Raw genomic sequence first — 24005 nt, 5'->3', positions numbered from 1 at the left:
CTCAATTCCATCCGATCATGACAGCATCGGTCGAATCATATTATGAATCGGGTGCTTGCCTGTCCATGCTAATTATTTTACTATTGGGCTTACAGTTTTTGGATATGGTCGTTCCTGGGCTTCCAATTTTGGCATAAGCTCATTGGGCTTACCATTTTGAATTATATGGGCTGAAAGTGTCTGAGGCCCACGACAATTACAAGGTGTCAGGGTGTGTGTAGTGATTGATCATAGTCAGTGAGACAAAAATCCTGGAGTTGAGAAGGACCGAATTGAGCATGGTGAGCACTAGCAGCGTTTCTGGTTTCAAATTCTTTAAAGGTTGGAAAGAGCGCGACCCATCAACCCCGTTGGCACCCAGAACAATCTCAAGGCAATCATCATATAATGATCCATCAAGATTTTTACTTTCAGCAATTAAGTTATGAACCATTTCTTCCTTCTTTTCTACAGTTTAAGTTTCAGAAAATCTCAGTCTTCCACAATCAAATGCGACTGCTACTCTTGCTTCGAAGTGAGTTTTCTCTCTTTTAATATCATTTATACATATATTGAATTACATTCATGGTGGGAACCATTCCAATTATTTACATAGTATATTTTGTCTCGTAAGCTCACTTGTTTCTTTCAGTTTTGAATGTGTTCATTGGTATAGGACTGTAATATAGTTTTGTTAGGATAAAATTATATTTGACCCAAGTCTGCGTTTGTAATCTTGGTTTAAGGTTAAGGGTGTCAGTTATCAGCCCCCAGGGACCCAACACAGCCTTCTAAATGAAGTTAACTTTTCCCTACCGGAGAAAAGGTACACACTGCGCTCTCTGCTGATTTTTGTTAAGTGTTGGCTCTTATGCATACGGATTGAAACAGAATTGCTTCTCTTTTCAGGTAAAGGTTCAAAAAATCAATAATTTTTCATGTTTTTCAGGGCAACCTGATCAATGTGATAGTTAATTGCTTAACTGTTTCAGTTCTTTCTTCTTATTCTTTTCAAAATAAAATAAATTGTATATGTATATAAATTTTGAGGTTTAAACTAGATGATGTTAGTAGTTGCATCTTTTGTGGAAAGAAACTCAAATAAAATGTAGGTTGTAGAAGGAAGCTATGAAAGTGAAATTGATCATTTATGTGATCTGTACAGCAAGCTTTGCATGCATAAATTATTTGTTCTTGTTTAATGTTTGCAGTTTTGGCTTAATCTTTGGAAGGAGTGGTAGCGGGAAAACTACTCTCTTGCAGGTCTAATATTGTTCATTGATCCAATTGTTTTTAGTTCCTTTTCTGTGTGTTTCTGATTCTTTTTTATTTCTTCCAGCTTCTTGCAGGGCTAAGTAAACCGACTTCAGGTTCCATTTGCATCCAAAAATATGGAAATGACGGCCTTCCTAGTCAGCCTCCGGAACCTTTACCTTCAGAGAGAGTTGGCATTGTCTTTCAGTTTCCTGAGAGGTATTAGATATGAATTTTTCAGTATTGGTTAGGCAATCTTTGTTCTTCTAGGTTGTTGTATCAGGATATGAATATTGGAATTGCTACATGTTTTTGCACTTGTAGTGTCTGAGTTCTGTAATGTTAAAGTAGTATGGGCATTTTGATTTCAGAAAAACCACTTTTTAGATCCAAGCCAATGCTTTTTCATTGTTCACATGACCTAACTAAACCAAGATTCAATGAAATTCTTGCTAGTTCTGACTTCTATGTAATTATAAAATTCCATGTGTTTTTGATCTAGTACAATAGTTTTGAGAATCCATTTATAAAATTAGAGGCTGAGTCAGATAACAAGAGGTTACCTTTTTGTTTTGTTAATAAAAAAAAACAGAAATCAATTAGCTGGGTGAAGGCACTAACTCAAGTGCAATGCTGAGATATTTGACTAGTTGAGGTGGTTGACCCCAACAAAAAGTCCATTATTTAGTGTTAATATTTAAAACTCAGTCAGAACTATTTCTTTTTTTGGTACTCAGTTATGTTCTTAAGGTTTAATTTACATGATTAGTTGTTACTTAATCTTTTTAAATTGTGTGCTTAAATTACAAAATTCTGTTCTTATTTATTGTGCCTATAACTCATACTAACATTGTTGTTTCAATCTACTGATCTAGGTATTTCGTGGCAGATAATGTATTTGATGAAGTTACGTTTGGATGGCCAAGAAAAAAAGCTGATCCTCAAGTGAAGGAGCATCTTGCTTTGCGACTTCAACAAGCAATTAATTGGGTATATGTTCCAACAAGTATAACAAACAGAAATTTTATTGCACATTTTCCTAAATATAAAATGGTTATGGTTAAAATATCATATGTGGTTTCAAGTGTGAACTCCGTTTCAATTTTCAATTTGTGACTATAGGTTGGTTTAAACGGGATCTCATTGGATAAAGATCCTCAGTCCCTTAGTGGTGGTTACAAACGTCGTCTCGCCTTGGCAATTCAATTAGTAAGGACCATAATGCAAACTTTCTATGTTGGCATGTACTCAAACGGTCAAACATACAACACTCTCAAAGACACTTACTTGATCACGTGTTTAATAAGATTGACTAGTGTATTTTCTAAATTATTTTCAGGTGCAAATACCAGATTTATTGATATTGGATGAACCTCTCGCTGGTCTAGGTATGAAGATACTTTTTTATGTGCCTTTATTTCACCTTTTTTTTTCCCCAATTGCATTCTTAATGTGAGTTGTCTTCTATTTAATAATGCTATCTTCTATTTGACATTTGGGATCCCTCCTGTACTTGGTTTGGAAAGGCTCTCTCTTTTTTGTCTGGAAATCATGTTCAATAGTAATCATTGTTATTCTTATTTATAGTTTACTGACATATGGGAACAATTTTGATGTAAGAATGGTAAAGTAGAAGTTTGCTACTTATACTGTTTTTTTATTTTTATTTCTTTTGTATCTTTTTTGTTTTTTCTTTCCCTGTCCAAATCGATTTCTTGTTTCTAAACTCTCAGTGCTGTTTTATTTATCAGATTGGAAAGCGCGTGCAGATGTTGTCAAACTTTTAAAGCATCTGAAGAAAGAATTAACTATACTTGTTGTCAGCCATGACCTCAAGTCTGCACTTACAATCTCTATCTTTTTTTTTATAATTTTTTTTATCATTTACCATTACTCACAGATAATCTTTTTTTCAAGCTTGTTGTCAATTGACAAGAGTCATTAAACAAAATGAACAAATTAATTTTCAGTTATCACCATAATGAATTAGTTGCAGTGTAACTTGCATATCCTTTTCATTATTTCAAATGCTTCGTGGTATGATGAAAAAAATCTCTAGATTGAAATTGGCTTAAGTTTACCTTCTTAATCAATTGGTATAAGAGGCTACATCCAACTATAATGATCTCCTTCTCATGTTGTGCCTGGTTTTCCACAGTTCTACTTACAAAACTTCTGCTGTGATTTTCAGAGAGTTAGCTGGTCTAGTCGATCGATCGTGGGTGATGGAAATGGGTGGTATTCTAAGGGAAGAGCAGCTACCTATTTAATATCAAGACCCTCCTTCTTCATGAACCCACTTTGCTGTGAGGTTTGATCCAGATGCTACTAGCTCTTAATATATATTTGTCATGATGATTTCTCATATAATGTAACTTGCAATATTGGTATTGGAGGCTTACAGCTATGTACTTGAATCACTATTGAAATTGTGTAGTGCATAAAAAGAACCATTGTGTTTGACATCAATATTATGTTAATGAAGTGTAGCCTCAAGAACTGAATGTGTTAATATTTCTAAATGCAGCTATACCTAATAACCAATTTATTATTTTTTGAGAATGTGCTAGAAATAGTTTTTGTTTCTCCTTTTCTAGAAATGCTTGAATTATTAAAACTTGTGTGATCAATAAAAGCTGCAAGGTGCTTAAGTAACAACATAGGCAATAGGACAAACTTTCTTAGATAAAATCTGGGATGTAATAATTAGCAGTTTTTATTTTTATTATTTATTCTCGAGTAATGATTGATGCACTCCTAATTCGCATACTCTAATTACACACTATAATGTGAATTTAATCTCAACCATGAATAATTTCAAAAAAAATAAAATCTCAACCATTAATATTCTTAAGTGAGGACCACATCATCTTTAATTGCATAGTTCAGATTAAATACACATCATAGCGTGTGATTAAAGAGTGCAAATTGAGAGTGTGTATAGCATTACTCTTTTTTCTTTCCCAATGGAAAATTCCCTCTAACACAGGTTTAATTTAAGGAATTCAAATAAAAAAATGCAGACAACCAAGATCATCTTTATTGACTAGAAAACTTAAACTTAGTCACAACTCACCATCACACTGGGAATACAAGATTAATACGTTGTGTTTAAGATTTATTTCACCATCACACTAGGAATACAAGGTGACATTGTTTAAGATTCAGTTTAATCCATCATCACTAAAATTCCATGCACATAAGAACACAACAAGATTAAACACTACATTGACAAGCTGTAACTATTAAGGATGATGGCTGAGCACCACTTTCTTAAAGCTTCTATTGTTGGAGCTCCAACACCAAATCTGCAATGCCAACAAGAGAGATGGGTTAGAATTATAACTCCTAAGCGATTTCATTGTATGGGTATATGTTCTGGAGTTTTTTTCTTTATTATATGTATAATGTGTATATATACATATAAATATGGGAGCGGCTTATGACCACTTTTTTGGATGCTCTGGTGCGGCCATTTTCTGTTTTCAGCACATGGATAAGTTTTAACCCCAATCTTTTTTATATGACCATTGTAATTATTTAGAACCTCCCACACGTTTTTGGAAAATTCTGAATAATTTACTGTGCCAAAAACAGAGTTCAAAAAAGCCTCTTCACATGCCTAGAAAAAGAAATAGGCACACATGCAACAGACTGTTTGAACCCTCTTTTCGACATAGTAAATTGTTCAGAATTTTTCAAGAACGTAGTAGAGGTTCTTAATAACTACAATATACATTGTCATATAAAAAAATAAGGTTATAACTTATCCACGTGCCGAAAACAAGAAATAACCACACTGGTGCGTCCAAAAAAGTGGTCATACCTTAGCTTTTCCCTATATTTATATATTTCTACGAGTATATATTGTTGGAAGAGCATTATAAACTCTGAGCATGTGATTTTTAGATGTTGAGAGAAAATGTATAACAATCAAAGATCTAAAATAAAATATTTGGCTTACCCATAGTCGATAAATCTGTAAGATTGTGTTGAGGGTTTGTTGACTATTTGAATGCCATGTTGCAAGATTTTTATAGTTTTACTTAAAGCACACAAATGATCCATGAAGGTACATTACATATTAAAAAAAATACTAATAGAAATTGTTGATGCTGTTAATCTTGATATAAACTTGGAATAGGGCTAAAAGTTAGGATCATTTGATTGGAAAAGTAAGAAGAAAGAGCTTGAGAAAAAGAAAAATAAAGAAGATTTCATAGATAATATATCTTTTGGGTATTGTTAATATTCAATTTCATATGAACCAATTATTTTGGTTCATAGAAATTTTTAATTTCCAAGGGCTTTAAGAAATAAAATCTTTGAATAGCAATATATGATATTCGTTAACTATTAATTATGTACCCATTCTTATGTTCAGAATTTATAGTAATTTAACATGCCTCTTGTCATGAAAAAGCATAGATTGTTACTTACAGTCTTCATCTATGTTGATCCAATGCTCCCCTTTTCCCCTAAGGTTGTTGCAACTCAGACTGCTTTGTTGGGCTGAGTTCAGTTTGTTCCTTCTGGATTGGGTTTCCCTAATTGATGGGAGCCCCTGACAACATCTTCTGTTGTCTCCACCCTTGTGTACCAGATTGCCATTAGTATAGCCACCTTCATTGGGAGTGATCTTGGCAGTACATTTCTTGGATCTGATGAATTCTCTTGCATCCACAGAGCTTTCAGGATGGATTTTCCTGTGGAACATATGCATAACCTGCATGTCACATGCTAACAAACTGAAAATTCGAATTGGGATTAAAAAGATATTATCAGTACTTTGTGTCAAGGAAAATTTAGTTCATAAGCCTATATTATGAAAGGAAGATATACCCTAAAATTTACAGACTGATTTGGTTAGTTTAAGCATTCTAGTTGAATATCAAGATTATCAAAGAACATGGCATGGTAATATGACCTAAATTGTAGTTTGGGATCCAACCATTTCATATGATATTTTCTCTGAAAAAAATAATATATAGTACTGGTGTTCTTCATGGTACAAACAACTATAAATCAATATTGGAATCCTAGGTGTCAAAAATGAAGATCCTTACAATCAAATGTAAAAACCATCCTGTTCTTGTATTTATCTCTCTTTCTATCACTCTAGATGGATGGTACTGTGGCTAGACAGAGGGACATACATTTACTTTTAAATTATAGCATCAAGATTAAGTTGTTGTAGCTGTTCTTTTGGTGGCCTTTTTGTGAAGAGCCATTTGATATGCTGTTTATGTGGTATGAGAGATCTAGTTAGTGAGGCCAACCTTGTGGAGTTTCTTTTTGCTTGAAACTGAATCAGTTGCATTGCCAAGTTCCTTCTTTGCTGAAACAGAATCTGGTAAGTCACCACAAGCAGAATGGAGAGAGCTTTTTGAAGAAAGATGAAGCTTCTTGATCATCTTCTTCATGAAATGCGTGGCAGACTTGTGTTTATGCTTATCTGGTAATTCCTCTCTCACACATTTCTCAGTGCAATTCTCAGTTATCTTTGTTCTATGAAATAGCTCCGCCAATGATGCCTTTTCATTCTTTAATTCTGCTCTTGTTTCTGGTAGTTCAATTGAAGAGCCAAATAGATATCCTTGGAGTGGGCATACCACTGTCTTCCAATAATCTTCATCTTCAACACCGTCAGTTTGCTTTCCACCAAGTGTGATGGTGCTAACACTGCTAATTCTAGCTGATGATTCATCAAACACTTCTTCTTTACTTTCAGCTTCTACTAACTTTTCTAGCTCATAATTTATGAGCTTCAAGTCATTCTCTGTCACTTTCAGTTTTCCTTCAGCTATGTTCTCCAAAGGTGTAGCAAATGTTGGAGTCTCTGGCTCATTGATGTTTGCTTCGGAACCAAGGGTTCCTATGCTGAGAAATCCATGAAAGAGTTCAGAGATTGTGCTAGATGTTTCTTCTTCTGTTGGGCCTTTATAATGAGAAAAATAGCTTTCTTCCTCCTGTTTAGGCCGTTTTAAGGAAGTGAATCCATCTTTGGAGCCAAAATTTTGCTTTGTGTAGGAGTCTTGGTCATCAAGCGAAGTCTGTGTGGAAAGGCGAATGCAAGGGTTCCCTGTGATTAATTGCAGAAAGAATAAGACATGAGATAAGATTATTTTCAGCTAAAGTATTTTTAATTTCTATAAGCAAATATATATAAATATTTTTGGCGGTAAAGGAGGGGGTTGTTTCTAATCTACAAATAAGTTTTGACTAATGCATTGGTTGCACCATTGGTTCGTGATGTTGAAGACTCTATTATTTGTTGTATGTGGTGGCCCCAACACTTATTTCTAGGAAAGCTACTGGTAGTTCTACTTTGTCTGTAGAGTTTTGATGATGTAGCTTAGATATTTTTTTTAATACAAACTAGTATACCCTCATTGTGTGACGCCACCTTTTCTTTTATTGGTTTCGTGAGCACATGATTCTCTACTTTTCACTAGGTGGGCGTAATTAGTGATAAATTATCTTAACAGAACCTGCTGAATATGTGATTAAAAAATATATCATATAAGGGATTAGCTGCAGAGTTAACACTGCTAATAAGGTTGCTGTATACTTTATAATCTAAGAAATTTTTTGTTAACTGATGCATGCAATATCTCTTCAGGATTATTTAAAAGGGTGGATAGTAGAAGCATGAATACCGATGTGCAATTCCTTGAAAGGCTTGATGCTATTGTGCCGAAATGTTTGGTGCACCCAGTCTAGCACCTGTTAAAATGGAATGCAAATATAGATTACAGGGTTGGAAACATTTTATCTGTATCCCAAATTTGATAAGAGGTTGAACTCACCTTCATTTTGATCTCTCTTGGAGGCTCGGTTATCAGATTCTTGGATGAAGGAGGCACAAAGTCACAAACTAGAGGTAGTTTTAGATGTGCTGAGAGATATAGCAGTATAAAAAGGAGATATGAGAATTCTTAAAATAATGAGAATTCTTCCACTGGTTGCTGGAAGGATCTCGTATGTTTTAAGAAGAGAAAAACATTTAGAAAGGTACAAGATTGTGGTTGGCTGTTCTTTTCAATATCAAATCATGGGAGCAAACTTGAGAGTGGTTTAAAGACCTGTTAGTTGTTGTTCTTGTGTATATCAAGCATATACGTCTGTGCTGGGAGTAGGTGGTACAAGTATGTTATAAATTTGTAGTGAATACGTACTCATTGCTAATGATTGATGTTATACGTGTAGATTGCATTTAGTCTCACAACTGATACACTAGTGCATCAATAAGCAAATACACACCTAAATTTCTAAGGGACATTAGGAGTATCAAAGGACATCTAAGGACATTTGGTTCTTATTGTTGGTTCACTAGATGATTAATTTATTAAAAGAAATATACAATAAGGTCCCTAATAGGGTTCATGTAGTTTCTGAAGTTTTGTTGGGCATGCTTCCAGTAAGTCAATACAGGAATAGGTGTATGTTTATTTATTCCACCAACCCCACTTTGATTGGCTTCACTGAAATATCTCTGCACTAGTGTTTCAAGTGTTAAGAGTCCAATAATTAAACAGTTTTATCATATACTCCCACTTTCTTTTTTTTTTTTTGCCAATTTAGCTTTTGTCTATGTGCTTTTTGTTAAACCTTTTGTGGCACATAAGATTTGCAGTGACATATTAAGATCTTGTAGCAAGCTTATATGACCAAGATTTGATTGCTATTTTGTAGGAGCGAATGCCGTCTGTTTGTCTACAATACCATGGTAAATTAAAACTGTAGTTAAAACTCCATAATGCTCTGATTTGAATTTGGAATACTGTCACCAAATGTCTCTAATTATATGACCGTAATTTCTTTTGTGTAGAGTACGGTGTCTCATGCTGCAAATTTTGATTTAGACTGATGTTTACTTGTCAGTGCTGCATTTATAGATTTGATCTCTTAAGCCATTTCTTAGAAATATAATTGGTTCAGTTTTTACATGCAGGAGACAAGACTAGATGTATCCATTTCTTCCGTTTGCATTTCAACCTTTCAATAATTGGTCATGGTTTTGCCTTAGCATAATCATCATACTTTATCCTCTTTGTTATGTAGTTTACTAACTCTAGTTGTGCTCTTGTGCTATAGTCATAAAATGTTGCATGGCAGACTCCTGTGATTGCTCATGCCTCATGTCAAAGTATCTTCTGGGTGCATGAGACACCAAGACAGGGCTGCTAGGCAGCTTATATGAACAGTACCACACAAGGCATCTTTGGAAGTTAAACTGAGCTGGTGGGTTCGATGAAGAAGTCATTAGCTTTGAGACAAAAGCCACTTAAAGCCATCTTTTCTAATTCCAAAAAGACCCTTTTCCTTACAAGTAGTTTGATGCCTTCTGCCTCCTTCTGGAAAATGACTGAGGCAGCCCTGCACAGATGGTGAACGTGTCAGTCTCAGGAAGAGAATATGGTACGTCTCTGCCTAGTCCTACACTACATTTTTGTCCATGTACTATGTAGATAAATCATGAAGATGATTTGACTACACCTATATCGGCACTTTTTTTCCGTTTTTAAACACACTAGTACATAGGATAGGACAGGTAGGAAAAAACAAATAGACATCTTTAATCTCCTTCCTGTGGAAATAAGTTGAGTAAGAGTGATGAAGCTGTCCCACCTCTAATAATTTTTTCAGCCAAGTTTGGTTGGGAGACCTGCCTTCCTAATCTGTCAAAGTTAAGACCAATTGGAGTTGATTGAGAGGTGTTGAGGCATCGTCATTCTTAGCTACAAAACAAGCAACTAGAAAACAAGTGAGCCACCTCTTTTTGGAGAGTACTACTACCCCGTTTGTACAAACTGAACAACACACGTACGTGGAGTTGTTTTTATGGATAACTTAGGCTGTGTTTGTCTGATTGTCACACTCAGGCTCAGCCATTTTTTCCTATATCAGATGGTGACCATGTGAATTCCACATGGATCTTGGACTGTTGGGTTACTACCATTGTCATTAATATAAATATAAATATATATATTTATATGAATGATGGTATGTCCACACAAAATATAAACCAAAATATTACACGGAATCATATTTTTAATACGAGGAGTCCCATTTTAAATAAATCTGATTAGTATGTGCAGGACCGGCCCTGAAAAAAAGTGGGCCTAAGACGGTTTTAATAAATTTGAAAAAAATGGGCCCTTTTGTATATGTAATTTTTTTATGTAAATTTTTTTTTTCTTTTCTTTGAACACACTTCTTAAGTTTACATGATATTTTTGGGCCCTGGGTAGGGGTGGGCCCTAGGCATAGGCCTAGTCCGCCTATGCCCAGGGCCGGTCCTGTGTGTAATGTTTTGGTGCATATTTTGTGTGCACATATGAAGGACACATACTTACTCACGCACACTTATTAGATTGCGTATCCAATTCAAACATTACAGTCCCACTTCTTATCATATCATATTCACTGTATATTATAATATTATTGATTTGATCACCCCTTGTTTTAGCATTAAATATCATAATTCTATTATTATTAGACATTATCTTTCCTTTTTTAATATAAATAAATAAGTTATTGTACTTTGATTTTAATACTAAAAACAAATGGGCTAGATTCTGATTAATAAATTGTCTATGATTTTAGTGCCTATGCTAGATCAAGTTGTGGCCTATGATTTTGATTTCTATTCTAGAACAAGTTGTGGCCTATGATTTTGATTTCTATACTAGGCACCTAATCCTACAATATTTTTGATTAGGCTCCCACTAGTTGTATTTTTTTTACTCTTCACATTGTGAGTCTCAAATATTAATTCTAAACATAGGGATATGTGGTTACAAAGTTAATATGGATGAGTTACCAATTTTTCAAAGAGCTATTGGATTACTGACAATAATTTTTTATGTTTACGAGTTACCAACATAGGAAATATATCGATCTTCTTCTCCAACAACGGGTTCGATGTGGGAGCGAGCGATCAAGACTGGTAAGTTCAGCAACTACTGCAGCCCCTGTTTCTTCATGGGGAACTCCGGGTTGAGTTACTCGAAACGCTACCAAGATGGAAAAGTCAAAGGGTATAAGTTTTTCTTATCAACTATCTTTATGTTTTATTATGGTGGCAAGAAGCCTCTGCTTGTTATTTGCAAGTGATTTTAAAAAAAAAAATAAAGAAAATGAAAATGAAAAAGAAAAGGAAAAAAGCCAGCACCAATAAGTCACCCATCAAATCCCAAACCATAGAGACAATATATTCAACTCTGTTAACCATATTCCACTCTGTCCTGAGTTACTTGGATGATTTTATTAACTCTATGCAAAGAAATTCGATGCTTCAAATACATAATACATATTCGTACAAGTAATCGTCCAAACATGAAAAAAAAAGTCAGTGTCTGAGTAGTGAGTTCCCAAAATAGCCAACCAAATGGCCTTTGTTGGATTGGATTGTTTACAAAAATCTCAAGTAAAGAAGATTTAAAATTATTATGATTAAAGAGGAGTGATAACACTAGTCTCTTATTTCAACTTCTTAGTTAATCTCAACACATGTTGGAGTATTTTTATTTCAATTTTTTTTACGGCTATGTTCGTTATAGTTACAACATCATTTCCGCAAATATTTGAAAAATTCTGAGTAGTTGTCGAAAACATGTTTGTATTTTTTCGAACATACGTAGTAATCTGGAATATTAAGAAATATCAGGAACTCTGTGTTTCGGTACTGTAAATAATTTGTAATAAAATTTGCAGGAAGGACGTTGTAACTACAACGAACATCGTCATAATAAAAAATTTGAAAAAAAAAATCCGGTATGTGTTTTAAGAGACGGAGTTTGACTAAGAGGTTGAAACAGGATGTTGACCAGAGCACTCGACTGTAACAAAAAAAAGTAGTTGGTGCCATGGTGGTGGTAGATTTCAAGTCCTCTGAGATGTGTGATATTTTTCTGAATCAATCATTGTTACATGTAACATTGAAGTACAATATAAGTTAAGTATGTAAATTATAAACTAAACGATAGCCAATATATAGATACCATTAGCAAAAGACAACAACATATCGAATTCCATTTTAGTCCAAAAAAAAAAAAAAAATCAGCCCTGACTGTAAGATGAAGTGCTAATTTCTTAATTAATAATTGATAGGAAAATTTATATCCGGTAAAAAATTGCGACAAATTAAATAAAGATTTGAATTATGGCTTTTCTTTTGGTAGTTTATGATTGCAAAAATTGATATATTTCAAAATATCTTTTAAATATGGCATTTTTGGCAAATAATGAAAGTTGGTATTCCAACATATGGTCTGAATGACCAATTTAAAAGTTACCCTAGTCACTAATTAGTAAAGCGATTTTGCATCGAAAATAATGCATCGTTTTGATGCAATTTAGATGTTTTTTTAATGGTGTTTCAATGCAAAATTGATGGGGTTTCGATACTCTTGTGATGTAATCATGAAATTTTTTTTTTTTTTTTTTGTCAAAACGATATTTTTTCGATGCAAAAACGTAGATTGACTTGACTCTTTTTTTATTATACCAAATTTTTTGTTATTTTCTTTCTACTTTCACAGATTCCAAGGTCTGAATTACCAATTTAATAGAGCTTATTGAAAAATACAGATTCTAATTTTGAGTTCACAGTTAATTTTCCTCCCTCGTTATCTTTAGCTCGTGAGAAATATACTAATTGATTAAGAGTTTCTAAGATTATTTTAAGAGTAATTCTAAAATTGAAGTTCTTAGAAGTGATTATTTGTGATTAAATGTCACTTGTATTGTTACTTTAAAATTATAATGGGTTACTAATATTGTAGGAGAGAAGATTAGGTAGGAATGACTGATAGCTTGGTTGCTTAGGGAGATATAAAATGAGAATGAAAAATTGAAAGTATTAAAAAAGTTGGCCATTACTTCAATTATTTTGCCTGGAAAATTAAAATTATATTGAAATATTTATCAATAAAAAACTACATGGTGCACCCCCAAAAAGGGGTATACTGGTGCATCATCTATTGTTTTCGATACTTAGATAATTTTAGCGCAATATTTTTATGACGGTATATTGTAGTTATTCATAGTTGCAAATTTTCAAGAATTCTGAATAATTTAGGTTGTGTTTGGTAAAAATTTTGTTTTTTAATTTTTTAAACACAAAAATTGAAATATTATTTTCATTTTTATTTTTTAAAAATAAAAATATGTTTGGTAACTATTTTTGTTTTTTGTTTTTAAAAACAAAAAATAATAAATGTGTTTGATAACTATTATTTTTATTTTTTGTTTAACAATACAAAAATGATGTGTTGATTTGAAGAAGAGAAGAAAAAAAAAAGAAACGAATATTTGAAAACGGTTTATAAAAAAATTTTGAAATTGAAAAAAATTCTATTTTCAAAATTTAATGAATTTTAATTAAAATTTTATAAATTAAAAAATAAAAATAGAGTTACCAAACATAATTTTATGATTAATTGTCAAATATTTAATTAAATAAATAAAAAAAACTATTTTTTTTAAATGTTACCAAACAACATCTTATTGTATTGAAAACAATGTTCAAATATACTACTTTTTACATGCATAAAAAAATAGTCACACGTGCAATAAATTATTTGAACATTATTTTTTATATTGTAAATTATTCTAAATTTCTCGAAAATTTGCAGGATGCTCTGAATAACTATTGCACGGTCACCAAAAAAATTGTACCCAAAATTATTCAAATAGTGAAAATAGGAGGAAGGTGCATCGATGAAGCTCCCAATACTATATTATTATTCAATCATGTATGTGGTAAAATAAGAAAATGTAGTATGATCCTGACTTTTCATCAAGGGTCAGAAGAACATTATTATTGTTTATATTCTACATATTTTCATACTCTACCACCAATACCATAGACTTTTTCTATCAATATTTTTATTTATTTTTTAATAACTATAAAGAAAAAAAAACATATTTCTCACATTAATTTCTAACCCTCGTTTTCTTTTCTAATGGTCACATTTGTCAAACAAATAAGAGTTATTTGCGGCGAAACTAATCAAGTTATTACGTTTGTAGCACTTAAATACTTAAATTATTTTTTTGACGGCGAAAATACCTTTTATCCATATTTTGGTGTATTTTGGTACAACCGTTAATTTTTACCATTAAGTTCGTCTATAAAACTTAGGCAAAAGTACCAACTTAAAAGGATATTTGCAGGAAAAGTACCAAATTTAAATAATGTTTGCAACGAAAATACATAATTTAAGAGATGTTTGCGGTAAAAGTACCAAACTTATAAGCAAATTTCACACATGTAAGCGGACTTAACGATAAAACAAACAGTTATATTAAACTGCACCAAAACATAGACAAAAAATACTTCGCGAAAAATATTTTAGGTACTTAAATACTACAAACACAATAATATAATTACTTTACTCCGCAAATATCCCATCAAATAAATCTGTCTTGGCCTCTTTTCCCCACGTACCTGTCCTTTACTATAAATATGTCTTCTGAGTTGGTTTGGTATAATGAATAAATAAAGTTAGGTACGACAAATACAAATACAAATAATAATAATAATGACAATAAATTCTACTCAAATCAAATTGTATAAATTCTTTAAAACAAAATCAAGAATATAAAAAATTAATTATTAGCAGAAAAACTATTTATTTAAGACAAAATGTGTCCCATTGTTCATTTTTTATATAGCAGAAAAACTAAAGTTAGGTTCATTTTTTCTCTCTCATTCTATATACATAAGAATATTTTAGTTCCAATCAACTATAAATAAAAATAAACCCCACGAAATTGTATATTTTTAAAAATTATATTAAGAAAGTTATTTTCAAGTAGTATTAATTATCTAAAAATTACATCTGTATTATGTTACATTATAATATAAATAAAATATTTATTACTTAAACATTATTATCAAAAATTTATATTTATGAGTAGATAACTGATGAACATAAATTCATTCTTATTAATTCAAAATATTTTTAGTTAGAAATTAGTTTGTTGTTTGCATAAAGATATCTTATAAATTTTATGGAACACATGCACTGACGTACAAATTTGGATAAGATTTCATTTTCTTTTTTTCTAAACTTTTTCACTTTTTTCAAAGTATCTTGCTTTACGTCTCTGTTCTCAGGTAGCTGAAAATGTGGTTTACATTTAAAAAAAAATTCTAATTCTACACACAAAAAAATATTTAAAAAAATCTCATTTTTCTAAAATGTAGTAAAAGGGAAATTTTACACTATATGAATCATAGTGTAGCCTAATTAAAATATATGTCAAAATTTAAATTCATTCCTAAATTATGCCACTTTATAAAAAATGGACAGAATTGCCCCTTTCATTATTAAGTCTCAAACTCTCTCTACGACCTATTTCTCTTAAAAGCGACGTCATTGCCCACCACAACCACCCCCATGACCTCTCCACAATGAAATAACACCACATCTCAATGTCGCTGTCACAGTCACCTCCAACATTACATTAATTTTTTTTCACAATAAAAAAAATACAAATAAAATCTAAAAATTTTGTACATAAGTGCTTGAAACCTATAAAAATAGTGTCTTAAGATATTTTTTTTCTTGGGTTTAAGTTTTGAATTATATTTTTCATCATTAAAACTTAAAAAAAATGAAGAGATTTTGGCTGGAGTGTTTCCATGGTGGTCGAGGTGGCGACACTAACATTGAGATGTGGTGTTATTTATTGTGGCATCGCCTCTAAGAAAGAGAGTTTGAGACTTAATAATGAAAGGAACAATTCTGTCCATTTATTATAAAATGACATAGTTGTTTGTGGATGTATATAGATTTTGGCATATATTTTAATTATACTGCATATAGTGTTAAATTTCCTACTAATAGTGCTCTTAATGAATGAGGTAAAATGTCTTATTTTTTATAATGTAGAGAAAAAATAGTTAAATAGTCTTTTAATAGTTGATGTAAATTTATATTTTCTTTATCTAATTGTATAGTATTTTTTCTATATGCAGTGAAATATTATTCATTAAATTATAAATATTTTTTTATAAATTTTTGTATATATATTTATATATGAATATGATATTATTATATTTAATTATTTTATTTTTTTAAATGATCAAAATATTTTTAAAAAATATAATATTTAAATAATATAGAAAAAAATAAAGAAGTTAACATATGTTATAATGTAAAAATTATTGGTAAATTATATAAAAATATGATTTGTTAATATATTTTGTAACGAGGAGGTCACTCATGGTTGAGTGCTGTAAGAATGGTTATAAGAAAAATAAAACAAAAATTTGAAAAGAAACAAAAACCAAATGGGCTTTAGCTCAGTGGTCAGAACTACCGCCACCATGGGCGGCCACCGCTAATCGACGTCAGATTCCCGCTTCCCGAAATCTTATGACGTGGCAATTTCTTATTGGATGAGGCCAAAACAACAACTATCTTATCGTCGTCTCAAGTGTACCCAATAATATCCCAAACGTCTTCATCTTCGGAATAGAAGTTTGTTATAGAGTTCCAATAAAAATCTAATCTTTATTCTCTCAAAAAACACGAAGAAGAGGTGAATATTCAATATCCAGTATCAATGGGGACCCAAGCTGTGCCAGTAGAGATAGCGGAGCCGTTGATTCACGGATCGGAGAAAGTCACTACCGTTGATCCTAACGATGATTGCGGCCCTATTCCTGAATGGAAAGATCAGATCACGATTAGAGGTCTGGTGGTCAGCGCCCTCTTGGGTAGTCTTTTCTGCGTCATCACCCACAAGCTCAATTTGACGGTTGGGATCATTCCGTCGTTGAACGTTGCAGCTGGGTTGTTGGGTTTCTTCTTCGTCAAGTCGTGGACTGGTCTTTTGTCCCAACTGGGGTTCTCTGTTAAGCCCTTTACAAGGCAAGAGAACACTGTTATACAGACTTGTGTTGTTGCTTGCTATGGCCTTGCATTTAGCGGTACTAACTACAAGCTTCTTCCTTTCTTACTTCTTGCTTTTTGTTTAGAATATACAGTATCTTGTTTTGTTTACCTTACCCAATTCTTTTTGACTTTCTGTGATTCGAAAACAGGGGGTTTCGGGTCGTATCTGATTGCCATGGATGAGAAAACGTATAAACTCATTGGACCTGATTACCCGGGAAATAGAGCAGAAGATGTCATAAATCCAGGATTGGGTTGGATGACTGGCTTCTTATTTATCGTCAGCTTTCTTGGTCTTTTTAGTCTTGTTCCACTTCGAAAGGTAACTATTGAATTTTTCTTTTTAATATGTCAACATCATTACCTTTTTTTGAAATTTGGTCTTTGACTTAGTCACAGGATGATCTGGGGTTTTTAGTTAAAACTTAAAAAGTAATGTTTTTATAGTTGAATGAGAATGTTCTACAGACAGTTATGCTTCTGTGTGGTTTTTTCTTTGACCTGTTTGGACTCCTTATGGAAATTGGGTCTTTGACTTATAACATAGACCTTTTAGTCACAGGATGATCTGGGTTTTTTAGTTAAAACTTCAAAAGTAATGTTTTTTTAGTTGAATTTGAATGTTCTACAGACAGTTATGCTTCTGTGTGGTTTTTTCTTTGACCTGTTGGACTCCTCGACATCATTATCTTTATGGAAATTGGGTCTTTGACTTATAACATAGACCTTTTAGTCACAGGATGATCGGGGTTTTTTAGTTAAAGCTTAAAAAGTAATGTTTTTTTAGTTGAATTTGAATGTTCTACAGACAGTTATGCTTCTGTGTGGTTTTTTCTTTGACCTGTTGGACTCCTCGACATCATTATCTTTATGGAAATTGGGTCTTTGACTTATAACATAGACCTTTTAGTCACAGGATGATCGGGGTTTTTTAGTTAAAGCTTAAAAAGTAATGTTTTTTTAGTTGAATTTGAATGTTCTACAGACAGTTATGCTTCTGTGTGGTTTTTTCTTTGACCTGTTGGACTCTTTATGGAAATTGGGTCTTTGACATAGACCTTTTAGTCACAAGATGATCTGGGTTTTCAGTTAAAACTAAAAAAGTAATGTTTTTTAGTTGAATTTGAATGTTCTACAGACAGTTATGCTTCTGTGTGGTTTTTTCATTGACCTGTTGGACTCCTCAACTTCATTATCTTTATGGAAAATGGGTCTTTGACTAATTACTCAGACCATTTTATTCAAAGGATGATATGGGGTTTCAGTTAAAACTTAATAAGTACTGTTTTTTTTTACTTGAATTTGATTGTTTTACAGACAGTTCACTTCTGAGTCGTTTTTCTTTGACGGGTTGGACTTGTTAATAATCTAATGCATTGACTCATCAATCTAGGCTTTCAGATTTCTTATTTAAAAAACATTTATAAATTTTGTATTTTTCAAGCATTTGTATAGAATAACTTTTGAACAGTATAATGAAGTCCATATAGAAAGTGTTCTTCTGTACAACAATTTCTCTCGTCCCTGTTATGTTGGATAGTGCTTATTGTTTTAACAACCAAAGTAACCATCTATTGACTTTGGATTTTCACTCGATTTCACACATTTCTTTGCATGTAATTCAAGGTTATGGTGATGGATTACAAGCTTACATATCCTAGTGGAACTGCAACAGCTATGTTGATCAATAGCTTTCACACAAATACTGGAGCAGAACTTGCAGGGTAAGAACTAAAAGATGAACTTTCAAATAAAATTATGTATTTTGTTAAATAATGGTGGTTTGCAACTGCTGACATTTGTTATGCCTCTTATTCAAATCCGCGCTCCTGCTCCAAGTTGTTTTTACTTAGTTGAGTTTATGCGTGTTATTGATATGGAAACTTCATAATTGTAAAAAAAAACAAATTGACAATGTGGATATGACTTTTTATTTTCTTTTTACAGGAAGCAAGTTCGTTGTCTTGGAAAATATTTAAGCATAAGTTTGGTATGGAGCTGCTTCAAGTGGTTCTTTAGTGGGATTGGAGATTCATGTGGATTTGACAATTTTCCTACCCTTGGACTGGCACTATTTAAGAACACGTAAGGCTCTTGTGCTACTTCATATCAAACAAAAAAGATCGAAAAAAGAAAACAGTGCTCTCTCTTCAGTTATGCTTATTTTTTATTTGCTCCATCTGTTATTCTTACAACTTTCCACACTTCCTTTGTCCATACACTCAAATTTTTTTTTTTTTTTGAGCTGGTGTTTAGCAACAGAAGTTGTTGTTAGTGTGACACTGGTAGTTGGTGATTAGAACTTGGGGAATGCTGCCTTGGAATTTATATTATGTCCAATTAAATTCAATGCCAAACTAAATATAAGATAATCTGGTTCGGGATTTCTCAAGCCCTTTCACATGTTAATCGATGCTTGATAATCCATCTATTGGCTAAATTCGTTATGATATTTTACTTAAAAACAGAATTGCTGAAATCGCAGTATATATCTATATTGCAATGTTGCTAATATTTTACATAATATACTTCATGTAGGTTTTATTTTGACTTTAGTCCGACTTATGTTGGATGCGGTCTTATTTGCCCTCACATAGTCAACTGCTCAGTTCTCTTTGGGGCTATCATTTCATGGGGTATCCTCTGGCCTTTCGTTTCCCAACATGCTGGGGACTGGTATCCATCTGACCTTGGGAGCAACGATTTCAAAGGTCTTTATGGGTATAAGGTATTTTTAGTAATTTCTTTCTGAAATAGTGGCTTTATTTTTTCAATCAAATTAGATGATTATGATTATATGAATCTTTTGACTGATCATAATATCCATCTTCATATGTGCACTTTAAACACAGTTGATGAGATCTGAGCTATGTACCAAATGAATGAGTCTATCTTATTGCATTCCAAAGACAAATGTTTTATCCCTGCCTTTTTTTATATAGGTATTTATTGCTATTTCTCTTATTCTGGGGGATGGAATCTACAATTTGATCAAGATTATAGCCATTACTATTAAGGAAATGTGCAATGCAAGCTCCAGACAGAGCAATCTTCCTGTCATTGTAGATGCTGCCGTAGGTGAGAATTGACTCTCTGATTTTTTTAATATGTTTTCCAGTATTCCAGCGGCTCTTCAACGTTGAGTAATTTGTGCTAGTCATGTACCACAGCACTGAAATTTGAATCCTCATCAGTTTTTATTTTTAACTTATGTTTAGATTACCATACACCTTTTATTGAAGAATCTGCTAAGATAAAATGAGAGCAATCTGCACAGTATTATGGCATGTTTGGCTCTCACTGTTACTATTATTTTTTCCAGTGAATGAAAAGATTCGTGTGAATTAAAATATCAAAGATTCAGCCTGTTGGTTGTTTGAACTGTTTTCGTTGTGAATGGCTTAATTTAGTATGAATTAAAGATTAAAGATAGCTACTCCTTACTATGCTTCAGTCTGGTATATAAACAAGTGAAGAAGTTGAGGAAATGTACTCTACCTATCCTAAACCAATCGGAATTGTTTGAGAACAGTTAGCTTCTGATTCAGTGGCGCATCTATACCTTTTTCGCTAATGCATTATTCTATTCTGTCTATTTTGACATTAAACGCTTCCATGCTTTTTGAAATGTAAATTTTTTTTCTTCGTATTTGAACAATTGAAAAAGGTATGCATGGAAACTAATTGTTTTATATTTGTGCCCAACAGATGCAGAGGGCTCTAAGCTACAACTGGAGCAAAAAAGAAGGGATGGGATATTCCTGAAAGATAAAATACCTAATTGGTTTGCAGCTTCTGGGTATGTGGCCTTGGTGGCAATATCAACAGCAGTTATGCCAATGATCTTTCCACCGCTTAAGTGGTATCTGGTTCTCGGTTCATACATTATTGCTCCAGCCCTGGCCTTCTGCAACTCTTATGGCACTGGCCTCACAGACTGGAGTTTAGCTTCAACCTATGGAAAGATAGGTCTTTTCATGATTGCTTCATTGGTTGGAAGCAATGGAGGAGTCATAGCTGGATTAGCAGCTTGCGGGGTTATGATGTCCATTGTTTCCACTGCAGCTGATCTCATGCAAGACTTCAAGACAGGTTACCTCACTCTCTCTTCAGCCAAGTCTATGTTTGTGAGCCAGCTTGTTGGAACAGCCATGGGTTGTGTGATTGCCCCACTCACATTCTGGTTGTTCTGGACTGCCTTTGACATCGGAGACCCTAATGGTCCCTACAAAGCACCTTATGCTGTAATCTTCAGGGAAATGGCCATTCTTGGCATTGAGGGCTTCTCTGAGCTTCCAAAGCACTGCTTAGCTATGTGTTATGGATTTTTCGTGGCAGCCTTGGTTATAAACCTCCTTAGGGACGTGACCCCAGCGAAGGTATCGCAGTTTATCCCCATCCCAATGGCAATGGCAGTTCCATTTTACATTGGAGCTTATTTCGCCATTGACATGTTCGTTGGAACTGTAATACTTTTCGTGTGGGAACGAGTGAATAGAAAGGATTCTGAGGATTTCTCTGGCGCAGTTGCATCGGGTTTGATTTGTGGCGACGGTATTTGGACAGTTCCATCTGCAATCCTCTCCATTTTGAGGGTCAATCCACCCATCTGCATGTACTTTGGTCCTTCTTTGAGCAGCTGAATATGGAGAAATGTTGGGAGTTGATGTCTTTGTAACATGTGTACTTTGAATTGGAACTTTGTAAATAATATACTTATGTGCCTCTGATTTATTAGTAGGTATGTCACGTACGAGTACACGTACGGTTCATCTCAAGCATGGGCATGACAGCAACTACCAAGCCCAACAGTAAGGTCCAATGAACATTTATAGCTGCCTTTTGTTGTTGTTGCTGTTCAACTCAGCCCTTTATAGTTTAGCTATTTCAAGTTTATGACCAATTTTTTTTGCCCTTTCCTTTTCTCATGTACATAGTTATGAATAAAATTCATTTTATGATAAGATGTGTAGGTGTTCTTGGTTATCTATGATGCTATATTATCATTCCATGTTAAAAACAAAATGACCCCACTAAATTGTACTTTACACCTAAACCCCAGTTTGTTTATTTGCTCTTTATTTTATTTCCATCATCATTATCATCATAAGCCAGAGATTAAAGTGGTTATATTATATTCCTGAAGAGGGTAGTTAACTAATTGAAAAGATGCTGTTTTTTTAAGGCTAAATATATTAGAATTTTTCAGATACTTTGATTTAAAGCTAAACCATTGAACATAACAATATCTTATATTATAGTTATCTTTTCTTTTCTTCTTCTTAATTATTCTCCATTATAGCTAATCAAGCATTAGTTTAGATTCATTATAATCACTCCTATACATATCCAAATCGAGTCAACTTTGTTCCAATGGATGGGACAAGGTGACACGCGGAATCTTCAGGCACACACATACAATATACATGTACATATCTACAACCAAAAGGATTAATAAGCCTACTAATCAATAATTACAATAAATGCTTTGTTTTTTTTAATAAATAAATAAATAAATAATACTTTGGTTCCAAAATGGTTGATGGGATATAATGGTAAGCACGATAAAGACTAGTTAATAATATCAAAGAAAAAAGCTTTTCTTTCTTAAATCTTCATAGCTGTTTCTCTTGACTTAAAATATTGTAAAATGGCATATCAATCTAGTTTCTATCAAAGATGGGTTTTGCCTAGCTAGTTTTGTATGTGCAAGTAGAAAGGTGACCAAACAAGATGCTTTTTTATTTATATATATATAAATGATCATTATTGTTGATAATTTAGATGGGGTTTCTTCACTAATAAGAGGGTGATATTTTTGTTTGTATTTTTCTAATTAAAATTGAGAATATTAGAAATTAAGAAAAGTTGTCCAAGTCAGTGTGAAAAAGTGGCCAAAATTCTCTTATGCTAACTCACAAGAGAGAGAGAGGAGATGGCTAAGATTGTGACCTTTGTGTACTAATAAGCCTAAGCACTCTTCACAATTGGAATCTTTTTTCTCATCCCATTTGGATGGATTAATGCATCTCAACCACTCATTTCTTCTTCAGTTTAGCTAAATCCCAATATGACTCAATCCATCACATGTTTTTCTCATTACTTTTCAAAAATAAAAAAGAAAAATTCTCATTTATATATTCCAGCCCAAAAAAAAATTATTAAGTGTGAGTATGCCTGAATAAGAACTTGAAAACAAAGTTGATGAAATTGAAAGAAAGAAAAAATAGTATTTCAAATTAATAATAAAGCAAAAATGGAAAAGGATGGCACATAATTATATAAACAAAATAGATGTGACATAATAATAATAAGGATAATTGATAGAGAGTTCTATCTTATCAAAAGAAGTGAGCAAATTCGATCGGTTACAGTTACAGATTCTGGCTTTATTGGAATTCTTGGATTGGAATTAAAATAAATATTTATATATATATATGACAATTTTTCTCGTTTTACTTTAAATTCTATCGGTAGGGTTTTCAGTATTTCTCGATTCGTGAACAATTTTTAAAATTTTTTGAAAATTTAGAAGATGTTCTAAATAGCTACAATATACACGGTCATAAAAAAAATTGCTCTGAAAAATATTCACAGATCAAGAAATACTAAGAGCCTTACCAATAGAGTTTAAAGTAAAAGGTCTATAAAAACAAATTGTCATATATATCTCTTAAATTTATTGTGCTGGTGGGACTACCCTCTTTTTTTTAATTATTAAAACAATATTTATTATTTCTTAGACTCGACACAATACAAACTACTTGTACAATCTTTTTCAGCAAAAAATAATAATTTAAAAAAAAAAATCTCACACAATATTGTAGAGTGCAGACAGATTTAGCAAGTACAGAAGAT

General features: G+C 32.6%; 3 protein-coding genes and 1 long non-coding RNA gene across 4 annotated transcripts; 3 read left to right on the top strand and 1 right to left on the bottom strand.

Annotated features, from left to right (window-relative positions):
- The first annotated feature begins 226 nt into the window (after positions 1–226).
- On the top strand, positions 227–3732 carry LOC133817043 (ABC transporter I family member 11, chloroplastic). Its single transcript, XM_062249426.1, has 10 exons — positions 227–373; positions 454–514; positions 726–805; positions 1191–1242; positions 1319–1452; positions 2109–2223; positions 2356–2442; positions 2573–2621; positions 2985–3069; positions 3425–3732. The coding sequence occupies exons 1-10, from the start codon at positions 279–281 to the stop codon at positions 3501–3503; spliced, it is 837 nt and encodes a 278-aa protein (XP_062105410.1). The 5' UTR covers positions 227–278; the 3' UTR covers positions 3504–3732.
- Positions 3733–4251: 519 nt separating this feature from the next.
- On the bottom strand, positions 4252–8910 carry LOC133817041 (protein LAZY 1). Its single transcript, XM_062249424.1, has 5 exons — positions 8043–8910; positions 7893–7959; positions 6513–7315; positions 5674–5959; positions 4252–4541 (listed from the first exon to the last, which is right to left on the bottom strand). The coding sequence occupies exons 1-5, from the start codon at positions 8046–8048 to the stop codon at positions 4516–4518; spliced, it is 1188 nt and encodes a 395-aa protein (XP_062105408.1). The 5' UTR covers positions 8049–8910; the 3' UTR covers positions 4252–4515.
- Positions 8110–11857, top strand: LOC133817042 (uncharacterized). The gene is made up of 3 exons (XR_009885491.1): positions 8110–8247; positions 8929–9654; positions 9883–11857. It is a non-coding gene; the product is annotated as an uncharacterized LOC133817042 (long non-coding RNA).
- A 4491-nt stretch (positions 11858–16348) lies between these two features.
- LOC133817040 (probable metal-nicotianamine transporter YSL6) lies at positions 16349–22111 on the top strand. Its single transcript, XM_062249423.1, has 7 exons — positions 16349–17182; positions 17297–17469; positions 18774–18871; positions 19095–19232; positions 19686–19875; positions 20090–20225; positions 20856–22111. The coding sequence occupies exons 1-7, from the start codon at positions 16816–16818 to the stop codon at positions 21788–21790; spliced, it is 2037 nt and encodes a 678-aa protein (XP_062105407.1). The 5' UTR covers positions 16349–16815; the 3' UTR covers positions 21791–22111.
- The last annotated feature ends 1894 nt before the right edge of the window (positions 22112–24005 follow it).

Source organism: Humulus lupulus, chromosome 2, assembly GCF_963169125.1.
Source record: "Humulus lupulus chromosome 2, drHumLupu1.1, whole genome shotgun sequence".
In the NCBI taxonomy this organism is placed as follows: Eukaryota; Viridiplantae; Streptophyta; class Magnoliopsida; order Rosales; family Cannabaceae; genus Humulus; species Humulus lupulus.
This window is presented reverse-complemented; position numbering and strand designations above follow the sequence as displayed.

What these genes read in the sequence shown, in the direction of transcription:
- LOC133817043 (XM_062249426.1), top strand. Translation starts at nt 279, where the DNA reads ATGGTGAGCACTAGCAGCGTTTCTGGTTTCAAATTCTTTAAAGGTTGG. An exon ending in TTTTCCCTACCGGAGAAAAG is followed by an intron (nt 806 to 1,190) that starts GTACACACTGCG and finishes TAATGTTTGCAG; the next exon opens with TTTTGGCTTAATCTTTGGAA. An exon ending in TCGCCTTGGCAATTCAATTA is followed by an intron (nt 2,443 to 2,572) that starts GTAAGGACCATA and finishes AATTATTTTCAG; the next exon opens with GTGCAAATACCAGATTTATT.
- LOC133817040 (XM_062249423.1), top strand. Translation starts at nt 16,816, where the DNA reads ATGGGGACCCAAGCTGTGCCAGTAGAGATAGCGGAGCCGTTGATTCAC. An exon ending in ACTGGAGCAGAACTTGCAGG is followed by an intron (nt 18,872 to 19,094) that starts GTAAGAACTAAA and finishes TTCTTTTTACAG; the next exon opens with GAAGCAAGTTCGTTGTCTTG. An exon ending in CATTGTAGATGCTGCCGTAG is followed by an intron (nt 20,226 to 20,855) that starts GTGAGAATTGAC and finishes TGTGCCCAACAG; the next exon opens with ATGCAGAGGGCTCTAAGCTA.
- LOC133817041 (XM_062249424.1), bottom strand. An exon ending in TTTCAAGGAATTGCACATCG is followed by an intron (nt 7,316 to 7,892) that starts GTATTCATGCTT and finishes AATTAATCACAG; the next exon opens with GGAACCCTTGCATTCGCCTT. An exon ending in GATCAACATAGATGAAGACT is followed by an intron (nt 4,542 to 5,673) that starts GTAAGTAACAAT and finishes TTGGCATTGCAG; the next exon opens with ATTTGGTGTTGGAGCTCCAA.